Below are 14,629 nucleotides of genomic sequence, written 5' to 3' on the forward strand. Positions count from 1 at the left end.
CCCGAGGCATTAGAAAGATGACGACCAAACAGCAGTCTTCTGTTCAAGCTGTGTTCGAGACAACTAAACAGGATATTTCAAGCCAAAATATGACCTTTTCCTGGGTGTTTTTGTGCTTAAACTTAACCAGACCTTAACCACAGCATTGTCTCAACATAAAATTGAAAATTGAAACGTAAAGACACAAAGTTTAAAGGTAAAGAACATAAAGAAAATATAAAGTTCCAAAATATCCACGTTTGAAGAAATGTACTAAACCTTACATTTATTCTGGTGATTGGGTTGCCAGACAAACTAAAACCTACTGAGTCCTCATCTGTGAGCAATGCCTCATTACTTTGACCCTGCACATTTCTCCTTGTAGCTACAATTAATTAATCACATTCACTGACCTCAACAACTGTCCGTCACATGTTGTATTTGGCTGTTTTCATTTTTACAAAGTTGACTTGCCAAAGTGAATTATCAACAGAAAATGAAGTAGCAGCATAACACACTTTATTTATTCAGACTGAATCAGATAAAGTTCTGACTGAAATGTTGAACATGTGGGAATTGTGTCACATATAACAAAAAGACAGCTGGAGTCAGATCACGTTCTTTAATTTCAGAGAGCATAACACAACAACACATTTTTCTTGTTGCAGTAGTTTGATAATCATCAGGGAAGGGATGAGCTGCTGTTTCAACACTGAGTGATTTCAGATGGAAGCGAACTCGAATGAAGGTTATAATCAATTACGCTGGGCTCTAATAAAGACACACACACACACACACACACACACACACACACACACACACACACACACAGAGAGAGAGAGAGAGAGAGAGAGAAAGAGAGAGAACAGGTTAGAATGTTTACACACAGACTTTAATAGCAATACAGATCCTTAGAAATAGTCAGTGTTGAATGTGCTTCCGTTTTTGCTGTTTTTTTACTTGCTGGCTGTAACGACTTAATTTCCCCGATGTGGGATCAATAAAGCCTTATCTTATCTTATTCACCAAAGCACAGTCAGAAAAACAAACGAAGTGAGCGTGTGTGGCAGCTCCAAGGAGTAAGGAACATGAGATTGCCATTTGACTGGTGATTGAAAGTAAAAAAACTGCTTCTTTTACTTTATACCCATTCTTATTAATACTTTTCTGTTTTTAACACAGTCCTGTAGCAGTTTTTGTCCTGCATAGTGTACTACATGTTTGTACCTTGTTCTGTGTCTTGTTTGTACTCTTGCACCTTACGTGTAGTCTGAATGTTGCTTCATTCTTTTTGTTTTGCACCGGGGACCAGGAGAAACACAGTTTAGTTCCTCTCTATACTGAACTGCACTATATCCTTGTATATCCATACAACATGAACAACAATAAAGTCTTATCCTATCTTTTATTTGTATTAGACTATAAGCTGTACTGATGGTTATTATTATTATTTAAAAAATATATTAAATAATGAGAAAACTTGTTATTTCACCCTTCTTAATTTGGGTGATGGGAGCTCTCTGCACACACTACGCCATCAACTGATTGTTACAGCAACGGTTCTCTGCTTGGAGTATTACAAACTGGGGACATCTGAATTGGCATAAATGTAGGGGAAAAAAATGCAGTAATTGATTAATGTTATAAGCTGGTGAATGTATAAATCACTAAAGAGCTTGCCAGTAGGTCTTGTCAGTTTGGTTGATTAAAAGAAAATTCTATTCAATAAACTGCTGTAGCAGCTTGTTTTATTTCAATTTCAATTTAGGCATCAAGAACTCGCTCACATGTCTAATCAGGATTACCAACCTGTCCTAAGACCTCTGATCATCAGTGGTACCAAAGGCCTCAGGTTTATTTTACCAGTTTATTGGTAGTAATTTCAATAATCCTAGTTTTGTAGGGGAAAACGTTAACATGCTCTACTAAAACACAGTATCACTTGACATGTCAAAGGTGGGTTGTGCTGTTTTACTGCCTAGTTCTAGTATCAGAATATAGTTTTAAACATGCAGTGCTCAAGAGAGGACATTATTAGCAGCCACTGTTCTGTAGGTTCTCTAACATGCTTGAAAAGGGCAGGTGAAGTGAGGGATATTTAGTTGGTTGCAATCTGCAGCTTCACCACTAGATGCCACTAATTTCACAATACCTCTAAGAACTTTACTATTTCTACCAATAAATAGTACTAATAGTACTTTAATTGACCTGCCATGCAGGAAACATAATTACACTGTACAGGGAAGGGAAAGAATGAATGAAACGCCCAAACAAGAACCAGTGAAAAAGTTCATCTGCAGACCTTGAGCTTGATTAAGAGTGATAACAGTCACTTTTTGGAACAAACTGAGGAAAACAGGAGGTAAGGAGGGCAAATAATTATACTACACCAACTGCTCTGATTATTTTCATGGACATGTAAAGAAATATAAAGCACGGTCCCTTTACATTAATTAAAATGTGGTAATTGGAGTTAGAAAAGAGCAGTTAGCGCAAGTTAACAGCTAATCGTGCAAAACTGGCATCAATGTCTTAGGCTGTGAGGCTGAGCAGTGATAGTAAGGCGGCAAATAAGAATAAATAAATAAAATACAATGCCGTAAAGCCTATCTAGTGTTCTGGCGATGACATGTTGTGTTTTTATCTTCCTTACCTTTAAAGCAGTCTGGAATTTTGAGTCGTCCATCAATGCACTGGGTTGGCACTGCATAGCCACATTTCCTGGCCTCGTCCATGCAGTAGACTGAGATAATGTCATTGTGCATGACTCTGCTACGAGGGAGGTCATCGATCCAGATTTTTTGTCCTCTGTAGCTTATCCTTGCTCTATGTAAGGCAACAGTGCAAGGAGCTGTATGTGACAAGGAGAAGAAAAAACATGCAGGAAATATAGTGTTGTACCGTTTTTGAGTCGTTAGCTGCATTATATTCACCGATCAAAATTCACTTGTCATGTAGGAGGTAATATTGTTAGACATTAATAAGGGCTGATAATTAAATGTGAAACCTGTTGCTCCCACTTTGGGAGGAGTTTAGATCATTTTGAATGTGAAAGTTTAGGTCTGTTTTTAGCACATGTGAAATGCAGAGACATTTTAACATTGATACGCATTCCCTATTGCCTTTACACATCTGTGAGACAGAAAATCTCACAGACAGAAAATGGGTGATGGGATTGAAATAGAATGAGGAATAAGAGTAATGGAATTGGGTTGATTAGCACATGACCAAATGCAACATTTCTCGCCTATGCCACCCCTCCCAATCAAGCTAAACTCTCAAAGCACTACAAGCAGGTCTTAACTTCTTCACAACATCACCCAAGAATGCAGCTATCACCAAAATCTATTAGGTAAAAACACTGTAAGGGCTGGAGCCCTACCCTTGCAGGATGGCTTTTGAGACCAAGTTCCATCTTTCTGACAATGAATCTGGAAACTTCCTTCAAGTACATATTGTCCAAGGCAGTCGTAATTGACAGTTTCCATGTAGTCATAGTCTCTCTGGTCGTTGCTTGACATGTAGCCTCTGTCGATGTTCGTCGGTGGAGGGCAGGTCACCACTGTAAGGGAAGCAAGTTAGTCCATTCGTTAGAGATTCCACATATGAAAATGACGTCATATTGCCAGTCAGTATGTTGTCATATTTTTACCACTTGTTTGCCAGTTATCACATGCATTTTGAAGTGTATGAGCCCAACAAAATGTATGTCTTATGTATTTGACAGCAGCAGAGCCTCTAGCTGCCCCCTGGATGTGTGTGTGTGTGTGTGTGCGTGTGTGTGTGTGTGCGTGTGTGTGTGTGTGTGTGTGTGTGTGTGTGTGTGTGCATGATTCTTCACACACAGACAAATCTGGACAGAATACATAAATTAAAGAGGCCTTCATTTGAGTGTGACTTCCTGCTTAAATAGAAGTCATTGAAGTGGACCGTGTGTTGAGGTTGTTCTCTCATCTGCTGATTGTAAGAAAAACTTTGAACCCCAATTTTGTAAAGAAGATAAGTCACAACAGTATCATACACATGTTTCAAGGTGTGTGTTTTTTGGCTCACCTTTACCTGTCCTACAGTAAAACATGAGGGTAATAGTTGTGATCAGTAAATGCTTCTTATGCCACAATAGTTACTCCTGGTGTTCTCACAGCAGCTCCTGCTTGTCTAACTTTTGTACCTTTACATTCAGGTGTCTTGGTCCAGGTGCCACTGGCAGTGCACCGTGCTTTGGAGTCGCCAATAAGTATGTATGGAGGCAGGCACTTATATATCACTTGGACGCCGTAATCAGTTCTATTCCCTCTGATCCTCCTGCTGTACGTTACCGTCCCAAACTGTGGGATCGGAGCGAGATCACAGGTCACAGCTATGAGAGAAGAGACAGAATATGTCCATGTAACACATGTTTGTCCTGTATGTCTTTGGTTTTTGTCCATTGTTCATGAGTATGTGTATATTTTTTATTGTTTTGCGCGGTTTATTCAGATTTCCAATGTGGCAAATTCAATGATAGCTTAGCTGTGGTCAATTTCACATGCAGGAGACTTTGTATGAGAGCAGCTAAGATACAGTAAACTTTTACTGATCCCCAGCTGGTAATTTCAGTTGTTAGAGCAGAACATGGAATGCAATAAATAGAAACTATACCAGAGCACGTAGAGACAAAAAAAAAAAAATGCAAGGTATATATTGTGCAGTGTAGTGCAGCGGATTACATACGGTTGCATTCTGGTACTGATGCGCTCCATGTTCCATTGGCAAGGCACTCAGCAGTGCTAGATCCGGTCAAAATGTACCTGTGCAGAGCGCAATGATGCTTGTGTTACAAATATATTGAGAAAGCACATGATGGTGGGCTCAAATCAGATTAAGTGCATTTGAAGCCTGATGTTGACGGGGACTGGAATGCTAAAATAGTGCTAAAATCACAGAGCTGTATTCACCACATCACCTATACCTGCTATGTGATGAGGAGATTGGCACCAAAAGCATATTTTCAGGAGATAACTCTGTTTGTTCTGTATGCTTACGCTTAAACAGTTTAAGTCAACTACTTAACTGAAGTGTGAGATCTCAAATAGGTTGACAAAGCAGATTAAATAGAGAAAAAATATGTAAAATTATAACCAGCAATCTATTAGGGACAGCAAGGTGGCGGAGAGAGCAAATGACAGATGTCACACAATGAAATTCAACACAATGTTCTTGCTTTACCCTTCATGACAAGTATAGTTGATTGTACTCTGGTACACCGTATCCTCATAGTACAATTCTCCATTAGACAATGGATCAGGATAGGGGCATCGTTTCGCTGTAAAGGAGAATACAGAACAGAAAACACGTGTAAATGAAAAGTTTTGCTTTTCAGTTCTTCAAATGTAAAATGCAAACATAGAATGACGTGTTTGCTGTTTCGTCTGTAAGCGTATACAGCCTAACTGAAGTCAAGATGTGTTGATGAACATGTTCTCTGTTGGTTATGTGGTCAGTGAACAGAGAACGAATAACTAACTCTTCAGTCCTGAATATATGCATTCATACACCATTGCATAAGAGAAATCTACAGAATATTTGTAAATGCAACGTTAGGTGCTTTGACAAAGAATCAAAGAGAACAGTAATCAGAGCTCGATAGCAATGGTTCACATTGCTTCACATGCTTGATAAATATTCTTCCAAAAATCTATTAAAGCATTTCATTTTTTAAATAAAAAACAAGTCTTGTTTATAGTAAAACTGACAATTGATTATTGCAGTTAAATTGACATTATTATGCAACTAGTTTCCTTGAAAATTATATCACTGTTAGACTTGAAAAATACCTGAAGTGTATAAATTTGTAGGACACACACTCACGTATGCACAAGAGCTTGGTTTTTGTCCATTCTCCAGTGGAAGTGCAAACAATCTTCAGAGGACCAGAGATGGGGGTGTATCCCTGTTTACAGGACAGCGCTAACTCTGCACCGGGGCTAAAGTACCTCTGGAGCCCTTCCATCTCAATGTTTCCAGCCAGCTCAGGCCTAAAACACACTGCAAGGACAAACTGAGTTAATGAAATGTCAATTTGCTTGACACAATATTCCAGTACAGTTGTAGATTTATAAATTTGTGTGTTTTATATAGAGAGGGCGGAAAAACTGGTTTCAGTCAGCTTCATGTTGCAACAACAACTGAAGCAAACCATTTCAAACAACATTCATTCATTCATTCATTCATCTTCTTTACCCGCGCATCCCATTTCGGGGTTGGCTGGAGCCTATCCCAGCTAGCAATGGGCGAGAGGCGGGGTACACCCTGAACCGGTCGCCAGCCGATCGCAGGGCAACATACACAGACACACAGACAGACAACTCACACACTCACACCTACGGACAATTTTAGAGACCAATTAACCTAACGAGCATGTTTTTGGTCTGTGGGAGGAAGCCGGAGTGCCCGGAGAGAACCCACGCATGCACGGGAAGAACATGCAAACTTCACACAGAAAGGCCGAACCAGCAACCTTCTTGCTGTGAGGCACGCGCACTACCTGCTGCGCCACCGTGCCGCCCTTCAAACAACATATGAAATGAAAATGCCTTGTACCCCTGTACCCTAAAACTAAATATGGTCATTCCTACTTAAACAAATGTCTTTAGAAATTGTGTCCTGTAAAGTATAGACATTACTAAATCTAATCATCTAATCTTACCAGATGCTAAAGCCATAAAAACAGCCCAGCAATAAATACATGCAAGTGTGGATTCAAGCAGCTCAAGCCATATAAATTCAAATAAAAGCTAGTAATAATAGAAAATACCAGTGTCTTGTCCAGAAGTCACACTTATAAAAAGTACAAGTGGACATAGCAGAATCAAATTCAGAAGGCGCTCCATCCTTTCCTTAAGTGTCTAGATGTTGCTCTGTTCTTTCCCCTGGTCTCTGGTTTAAATACTGAATCTCTGTCCCCTCCGTCACTGCTGTTTGTGTTTCTCTAAAAGCAAACAGATAAGAGCAGCATGAGGTAACCGCTCCCTGCTGATCCTTGTTTTGCTCCTATTTGGACATTTTACTGGAAATGAAACACTCCAACAGTGCAACAGCGGACTTTCCCTTGTTGCTGCAATAGCACAAAAAAACACAAGCATTGAACAACCTTTTGGCCCTATTTTGCTCTGACTTAAATCTTTAAAGAGCTTAGTATAATGAGACAGAAGCACAGAAAAACAAAAGAATGACATAGAATGATGAGTGGTCCATTGCTGACAAAATTCATAACGGTAAAGAGGCGTAAGAATCTGTGTTCTAAGACTTTTCCGTTCTTTACTTTCTTTCGTTGCATCATCGCTGCTCACAGCATGCTTGGTGCCCTGTTCAACCATAAAGAAAACAGAAATGCCTCTTATTGAGGTTAAGAGCATCAAGGGCAATTAACAAAGTCAAGCGGTTACTATACAAAATTCTCAGAAATGTGAGGTAAAAGTTACTTTAAAACAAAGGTTAATATGTGATATCATGTGTCAGTAAAGAGAAGATTTCTTTGAGGGAGCAGCTACAGATTGGATATCAATGTCTGAATTCAGTTAGGTTGAAATAAAGTGATACCGTACTCAGGGCCGTACCCAGGATTTTCTCAAAGATTTCCCTCTCTGGTTTTAAAAACAATGATGATAATAATAAAAAAAACAATACTACTACTACTAATAATAATAACAATATAAGGATTATGTAGCATCTTTCATATGAGAAATGCAGCTCAAAGTGTTTTACAACAAAGAAATCACATGTACCAAGTGCTTCACACACAACCCTGTTTCCAAAAAAGTTGGGACAGAGAAACAGAATATGATTAGTAAAACACCAAAACCCCAATGGCTTGCCACTGATAATTTTGGTACTTGTGTGTGAGGTTGGGGGTCTTAACAGTGGCACCCACAGTGCTTTTGCTGTAGAACTCTTTTCACAACTCAGATGAGCAGTCTTGGAAATTACCTGAGCCTACTCCCCTTTCAATCGATCCATTAGGAAGTTTCATTTTGAATGACACTTCTTGTGGAAAAGCCACCTCATAATGGACCTGCTGAACACAGACCGGTCCAGAATGGGCCTCATCCTGCCTGTTTTCTTTGATGTGGGATAATAACAGGAACAAACACTGTCATTCAACGCGCATGGATAGAAGATCCAAGCTTCTATTTTGTGTGGAGAGTGTGTCTTTTTGAAAAATCCATTACAGAAAGAAAAAAGAAAAAAAAAAAAAACACCTCTGGGAGAATAAGTACATTTGCTGAGAGGAAACTGAGCAGTCCTCTTCCTTCCAAAATGACAAAATGAATAAAGAAAAACTGATAAATACTGTGTCTCTGCCACTCCCCAAGAAAAATGATACATTGAGTAAATGCGCAGTCAACGACGCGTTGCAATCAACAAACATTAAGCGAACTAAACGAAAATTGCTGCTGGTGTCTTTCTATTCAAACAGATTGACCACGGGAAACAAATATTTTGAGCAACATGTACCACGTGACGGCATGGCGGCGAGATCTGACAGTGTCGCAGCAACTCTCTTTTTCTATGGCACTGGGTTGCTTCACGTATATGTATATATGTACATATATCGTATATGTATATACTATGCTATGCTATAAAAACTATATATTGCTAAGAGTCTTTTATTAGAGCTGTAACTCACTGCATTTCTCTCTCTCTAACCCAATCGGTCAAGACAGATGTCCGTCCACCCATAGCCTGGTTCTGCCTGTTAAAAGGAAGTTTTCCCTCACGACTGTCACCAAGTGCTTGCTCAAGAGGCAATTGATCTCTGTAGATAAAGAGTATGGTCTGTACCGGCTCTATATGGAGAGTGTCCTGACTCAACCTCTGCTGTGATTTGGCGCTATAAATAAAACTTGAATTGAACTGTAATGACGATTGGCTGTTACTGATGAGGAAGGCTCCAGGCTTTGTTCTTGTGTGGAGGAGCTGCTCACACTGAGAACTACATCAGCGCCGCGTTTCAGCCGTTTGTGACGGAACTGTCTACTTTGAATGTACGCTTGCTTTTGGTCGCGCGGGGTGGGGGGGGGGTGGGGGTGGTGGTCTCGTAACAGCAAGCCCACCTCCCCTCCAGCCGTGAGCAGCGCAACCAATCACAGGAGGGAGATTACCCAGCTATATTTGCATGGAACCTGTATAAATAAGGTCACTCTCCTCAAAGAACATCATCCGTGCTGTAAAGTACAAACTCCAAAATGCCTGAACCAGCGAAGTCTGCACCCAAGAAGGGATCCAAGAAAGCCGTCTCTAAGGCCACGAAGAGCGGCAAGAAGAGGAGAAGGACCAGGAAAGAGAGCTATGCTATCTACGTGTACAAGGTCCTGAAGCAGGTTCATCCCGACACCGGCATTTCTTCCAAGGCCATGGGCATCATGAATTCCTTTGTCAGTGATATCTTCGAGCGCATCGCCGGTGAGGCTTCACGTCTGGCTCATTACAACAAGCGTTCCACCATCACTTCCAGGGAGATCCAGACCGCCGTTCGTCTGCTGTTGCCCGGTGAGCTGGCCAAGCACGCCGTGTCTGAAGGCACCAAGGCTGTGACCAAGTACACTAGCTCCAAGTAAACTGCACAGCGTCTTTCAAACCCAAAGGCTCTTTTAAGAGCCACCACTTTTCTGTACAGAGTTAATATTCCTTTTGCCACAAAAACAAAACTCAAACAAACTTCTCTCAAGCATCTCTTGAGTGTGAGTTCAAGCATTAGGTAAGAAAAAAACAGAACTAAGAAGAAGGGCACTAACAGCCAGTGTGGAGGCATATCAAAACGACTACTTTCGCTGGCGTTCTAAAAGATGGATGGGGTGAATCGTCCCATTTTGCTGAACGAGCAATGAGGTCGGCTGTGCTGTGTGTGATCGCCCCTCGTCCCTCTCCCTGCTGCAGTGGTAGCCCTACTCAGTGACTCCTCGTCGATCTCGAACAAAGGAGTAGCCTCCAAGAACTGCAAGCGACCATTACAGACGGCTCATCCTGTCCATCCTCTACCATTTTCCGTTCTGTATTAAATGATTGACGCCAAATGACATAATTTTGCAAAGTTGCCAAATAAAAATGACTTAATGTGACTCTGTATTTATGTAAATCATGCAATGCGTCATTTAGCGACTTCTGGCGACTTTTAGGACAGCCTTTAGCTACTTTACTCACTGAGGAGTTGGCAACACTTCTAAAGAATGTGTGAGCTGTGTACAAATACAGTCTTTAAATGTCTGAACTATTGGTTCAATTAACACATCATAAACAAATGTCTCCTGTGTAAGATGTAGGCTGACTTATGAATGTGTTTAGTTTTACTTCTGACTTTATTTTTAAATGATCTTATTCTTGAACTGTGAATCATTTGTTTTTCATTGTGTGTTGTTTTGTTTGCGTTTTTGTTTTGTGTCATTGTCGAGACAGACATCTAATTTGCAGACCATCAGAAAGAAAAACAATGCAAAGCCAGTGGACAAAATAGATGAAATAATGTACATGACTCCTAAATGGTTTTGGTGACAATATTTTAAACGCGCCTGTCATTTATAAGCAGTACATAAACAAATACAAGGTTGATAACAACAACAACAATAATAATCTTTGCTTGTATAGCAGCTTTCATACAGGAGCTGTAGCTCCAAGTGCTTAACAAGAAATGGTTAGAAGAGTAGAGAGAAGTAGAAAGAGTTCATTTTATCAACCGTATTTTGTAAGTGTTCGTTGACGTCATTTTATTGCATGACTAAATTGTAAAGACAATGCAAAAATAAAAAATAAAAAAAATAAAAAAATATTGATAATAATTCCTGCAAAATCTCTGGTCATCGTGCCCTGACGACTGAAGACAGGCTGTTTTAGGCTGCTATAAATGTCTTTTTGATGTCAATCTGAGCGTTTTGCTCAACCTCCTACCAGACAACAAGCTCTGGAGGGAACTGTTGTTTTGTTACCACTGTGTGTTTTTGACTAGGAATGTAAGTTGGACCAAATCATTTCACAGTATTTGTATTTCTCCGGGTTGTATGCAAATGAAGAGGGCAGTGTGCCATGTCTACAGGGTCTGCTTCACTGTTACTGTACATCCTGTCGCAGCGCCATGTATGCGGAAAATAAATAGATGACCTGTGAGGAAACACAATGTGTTGTTTCATTGCACTTTATCTAGCACACTTTCACCATTCATTTTTACATGATTTATAAAAGTCAGTCAGTAACACATTCTCAGCCTACTGACTAAACGCATAGTTCAAAATCCATTACAGTATCATGAAACTGCCTGAGAAAATGATGAGAAAAACATTTGACTAAAATCAAACAAAAATCTTGAGGAAAACAAAATGAAAGACTGAAATGTGAGTTAAACCAACAGTTTAAGTCACAGTTTACAATTTTCGGTCAAGCGACTAAGACTAAAATGAAATTTAAAATCATTTTCAGTAAGACACTAAAACTAAACGTAAAATTCTTGTTGGATTGAAACAAGGGTGAAAATAGAAATAGAGTAGAATAAGGATAGCAGGGTGGACATAAAAACAGATACAAAGTGAATGTCAAATAATTAAATGGATAGATAAATAAATAGCTAATGAAAGTGAAGAGATCCGTTTTTAGCTTTCTTTGTGTGTATGTGTGTAGGTAGTGTGTTCCAGAGCTTTGGGGCTTCATGGACGAAGGCTGCAGCCCTGATTTTCTTTGGACTGTTGCTGGAAACCTGCAGTCGACCAGCAGCAGATGATCACAGTGTTCTTGAAGGCAAATAATAAAGGAGGGAGTCAGCGATGTAGCTTGGTCTGAGTCCATGAAGGGCTTTGAGCACAAGGAGGACCTTAAAATCAACCCTGAATGTTACAGGAAGTCAGTGCAGAGCAGCTAAAAGTGGACTGATGTGCTCTCTGGTTCTGGTTAATAGTGGAGCTGCAGAGTCTTGAATGAGCTGAAGTTCCCGTCACCTTGTTGATGTGGGATTTAGATGTGAGTCTAGGATGACAGCAAGACTTAAACTCAGAGTTAATGCAGAGAGTTAATTGTTGGTTGGTTGATAACACACTAAGTTGACACCCTAACCTAAGCTACAACAAGCACATAATGCCCAATCATGTACATCCTAGTAGTGCAGGAAGCGATAGTTTCCATATTCCCATTGAATAATTTGAAGAACTAAAGTTTGATCATGTTGACCACTCTATCCATCTATCTATCTAGCCAGCCAGCCAGCAGCACAGAGATCCAGTGATTTTGTTCTAATCAGCAGTGACTTTGACATGATGAGAGTGGATGATGAGCAGCTGTGGGCCTGAACATGTAGTGTGTCAGTACAAACACAGTGAAAGTGAAACAAGACAGCTTTTCAACTAAACACACTCAATATCATTGCAAAAATAAATCCTAATAAACCTTGAAGCACACTATATCGTGATGAACAGTTAAATGTCATGGTTAATAGCAATAGAAGAGAAAAGGCAGAAAAGGAGACTCTTCAGTGAAAAGTGAGGTGGCTCTTAAAAGAGCCGTTGTTGTTGTGGTTGGTCAAAGGGACTGAATTTAAGCGCGCTCTCCGCGGATGCGGCGAGCCAGCTGGATGTCTTTGGGCATGATGGTGACCCTCTTGGCGTGGATGGCGCACAGATTGGTGTCCTCGAAGAGACCGACCAGATAGGCCTCGCTGGCCTCCTGCAGAGCCATGACGGCGGAGCTCTGGAAACGCAAGTCGGTCTTGAAATCCTGAGCGATTTCTCTGACCAGGCGCTGGAAGGGCAGCTTGCGGATGAGCAGCTCGGTGGATTTCTGGTAGCGACGGATCTCTCTGAGAGCCACGGTACCGGGCCTGTAACGGTGAGGCTTCTTGACACCGCCGGTGGCCGGGGCGCTTTTACGGGCTGCCTTGGTGGCCAGCTGCTTCCTGGGGGCTTTGCCTCCAGTAGACTTACGAGCTGTCTGCTTAGTTCTTGCCATGGTTTCTTCTTTCTCTCAACAATCAGGAGAAAATGTAGTGAGTAGAGGAGACGCGCTGCTCTTTAAGTGCGGGACCGGCTGCGGAATGATGACGCTGCTGCAGACCTTCGCCTCGTGATTGGTGAAGGGCTCCTGTTGGAGTTCAGCACCGCCTGGAGGAGCGAGCCGCCGCAAGAATAGCCGCTGCTCATTGGCGAGAAGGCCATTCAAAATGAGCGCTCGGCCTCTGCTGGAAGCCTCTCTTGTGATTGGTCTGAGGGGAACCCCCCTGCGCGTTGCGCGGACATATAATGGAGGTTTGTAGCCACTGAAGCCACATTTTCTCTGAGTACTAATCTCTAGAAAGTACTGAAACCATGAGTGGAAGAGGCAAAACCGGCGGAAAGGCCAGAGCCAAGGCAAAGACCCGCTCCTCCCGTGCCGGTCTGCAGTTCCCAGTCGGCCGTGTTCACAGGCTGCTGCGCAAAGGCAACTATGCCGAGCGTGTGGGTGCCGGCGCCCCCGTCTATCTGGCAGCTGTGCTCGAGTACCTGACTGCTGAGATCCTCGAGTTGGCTGGAAACGCCGCCCGCGACAACAAGAAGACCCGTATCATTCCTCGTCACCTGCAGCTGGCTGTCCGCAACGACGAGGAGCTCAACAAACTGCTCGGCGGAGTCACCATCGCTCAGGGCGGCGTGCTGCCCAACATCCAGGCTGTGCTGCTGCCCAAGAAGACCGAGAAGCCCGCCAAGACCAAGTAAATCTGCTTCATCAGGACACAAGAAGACCACGCAAAAACGGCTCTTTTAAGAGCCAAGCACTTTTCCTCCAAAGAGCTCTTTCTCTCTTATTATTCTTCTCACACAATAACCAGGAAATCTACATTAACCACATTGCACAACTAAACACTAAAAGTATTCACGTAAAGATGGGGACCTCGTCAAATCACTCCAGCACTACAGTAAACAAAATAAAAGCAAACCCACACCATGACTGCTCAAGCACCAACATGCACTATATCATCATTTTTACATACTTCATTCATTTTGGGGGAATATTCAGTGGCACTATACAAGTTGTTACACATCACCAACAGGAATGTGGACACAGTATTTCCTCTCTTTTTCCTCCGCACTTAACGCACACTTCTCCCCCTCGCTTTCACTGCAGTATGACTCTGACAGCGTTCTCCTTTTTCAACGTGAACATGTTGTCTGTCACTCTACTGTCATTCACACCGCTTCAGTCTTTTCTTTGTTTTTGTCATGATTTCCTTTCCATGTCATTTTTTACTGAACTATTTTACTAGAAGGAACCAAGAGTCTTTACTCAAGCTGTCTTTGACAGCACATGGGACACGTTGGCCTGCAGGGATTGGGGGGGTCAGTTGAAGCCCAGCAGACAGTGGATGAATTGGGTGGCAATGCTGAATAGGTCTGTTCATGTTAACCTCCCTTTTTTTCTTTTAAAAAACTTTTCATTTATTCAATATGGTTACAGAATAATGATAACAATCAGAAAAAAGATGAAAATGGGGGGGGACCCCAAAGAAAACATACAGAAAATATTAAATAATATAAATTGAAAGAGCTACTGGATGTTGAATATTCAGGGGTTTTGTCCTGAGATGGTTGAAAATGTGCAGAGGCAGATTCTGTTTTTTTGGTCAAAAGTCTTCCTCTGTCTGAGGTTGTCGTATAATTTT

At 41.4% G+C, this 14,629-nt stretch overlaps 4 protein-coding genes across 4 annotated transcripts; 2 read left to right on the plus strand and 2 right to left on the minus strand.

Annotated features, from left to right (window-relative positions):
* Window positions 1-512: 512 nt before the first annotated feature.
* LOC143319250 (beta-2-glycoprotein 1-like) lies at window positions 513-6,917 on the minus strand. The gene is made up of 8 exons (XM_076728044.1): window positions 6,776-6,917; window positions 5,830-6,006; window positions 5,188-5,284; window positions 4,693-4,769; window positions 4,151-4,339; window positions 3,362-3,541; window positions 2,633-2,830; window positions 513-750 (listed from the first exon to the last, which is right to left on the minus strand). The coding sequence occupies exons 1-8, from the start codon at window positions 6,849-6,851 to the stop codon at window positions 686-688; spliced, it is 1,059 nt and encodes a 352-aa protein (XP_076584159.1). The 5' UTR covers window positions 6,852-6,917; the 3' UTR covers window positions 513-685.
* A 2,285-nt stretch (window positions 6,918-9,202) lies between these two features.
* On the plus strand, window positions 9,203-10,055 carry LOC143319546 (histone H2B 1/2). Its single transcript, XM_076728612.1, has one exon. It carries the CDS (start codon window positions 9,207-9,209, stop codon window positions 9,576-9,578), a length of 372 nt encoding a protein of 123 aa, XP_076584727.1. The 5' UTR covers window positions 9,203-9,206; the 3' UTR covers window positions 9,579-10,055.
* A 2,476-nt stretch (window positions 10,056-12,531) lies between these two features.
* On the minus strand, window positions 12,532-12,942 carry LOC143319806 (histone H3). Its single transcript, XM_076729025.1, has one exon. The coding sequence runs from the start codon at window positions 12,940-12,942 to the stop codon at window positions 12,532-12,534; it is 411 nt and encodes a 136-aa protein (XP_076585140.1).
* Window positions 12,943-13,298: 356 nt separating this feature from the next.
* Window positions 13,299-13,685, plus strand: LOC143319260 (histone H2A-like). The gene has a single exon (XM_076728055.1). The coding sequence runs from the start codon at window positions 13,299-13,301 to the stop codon at window positions 13,683-13,685; it is 387 nt and encodes a 128-aa protein (XP_076584170.1).
* The last annotated feature ends 944 nt before the right edge of the window (window positions 13,686-14,629 follow it).

Source organism: Chaetodon auriga, chromosome 4 (genome assembly GCF_051107435.1).
Source record: "Chaetodon auriga isolate fChaAug3 chromosome 4, fChaAug3.hap1, whole genome shotgun sequence".
Taxonomy (NCBI): Eukaryota; Metazoa; Chordata; class Actinopteri; order Chaetodontiformes; family Chaetodontidae; genus Chaetodon; species Chaetodon auriga.

Excerpts from the sequence above, each read along its gene's own strand:
- LOC143319260 (XM_076728055.1), top strand. The coding sequence starts at position 13,299 with ATGAGTGGAAGAGGCAAAACCGGCGGAAAGGCCAGAGCCAAGGCAAAG.
- LOC143319250 (XM_076728044.1), bottom strand. The coding sequence starts at position 6,851 with ATGGAGCGCCTTCTGAATTTGATTCTGCTATGTCCACTTGTACTTTTT. Across the intron at positions 6,007-6,775 it reads GACTTCTGGACAAGACACTG|TGTGTTTTAGGCCTGAGCTG; the intron begins GTATTTTCTATT and ends TTGTCCTTGCAG. Across the intron at positions 3,542-4,150 it reads CAAGACACCTGAATGTAAAG|TGGTGACCTGCCCTCCACCG; the intron begins GTACAAAAGTTA and ends CTTCCCTTACAG.
- LOC143319546 (XM_076728612.1), top strand. The coding sequence starts at position 9,207 with ATGCCTGAACCAGCGAAGTCTGCACCCAAGAAGGGATCCAAGAAAGCC.
- LOC143319806 (XM_076729025.1), bottom strand. The coding sequence starts at position 12,942 with ATGGCAAGAACTAAGCAGACAGCTCGTAAGTCTACTGGAGGCAAAGCC.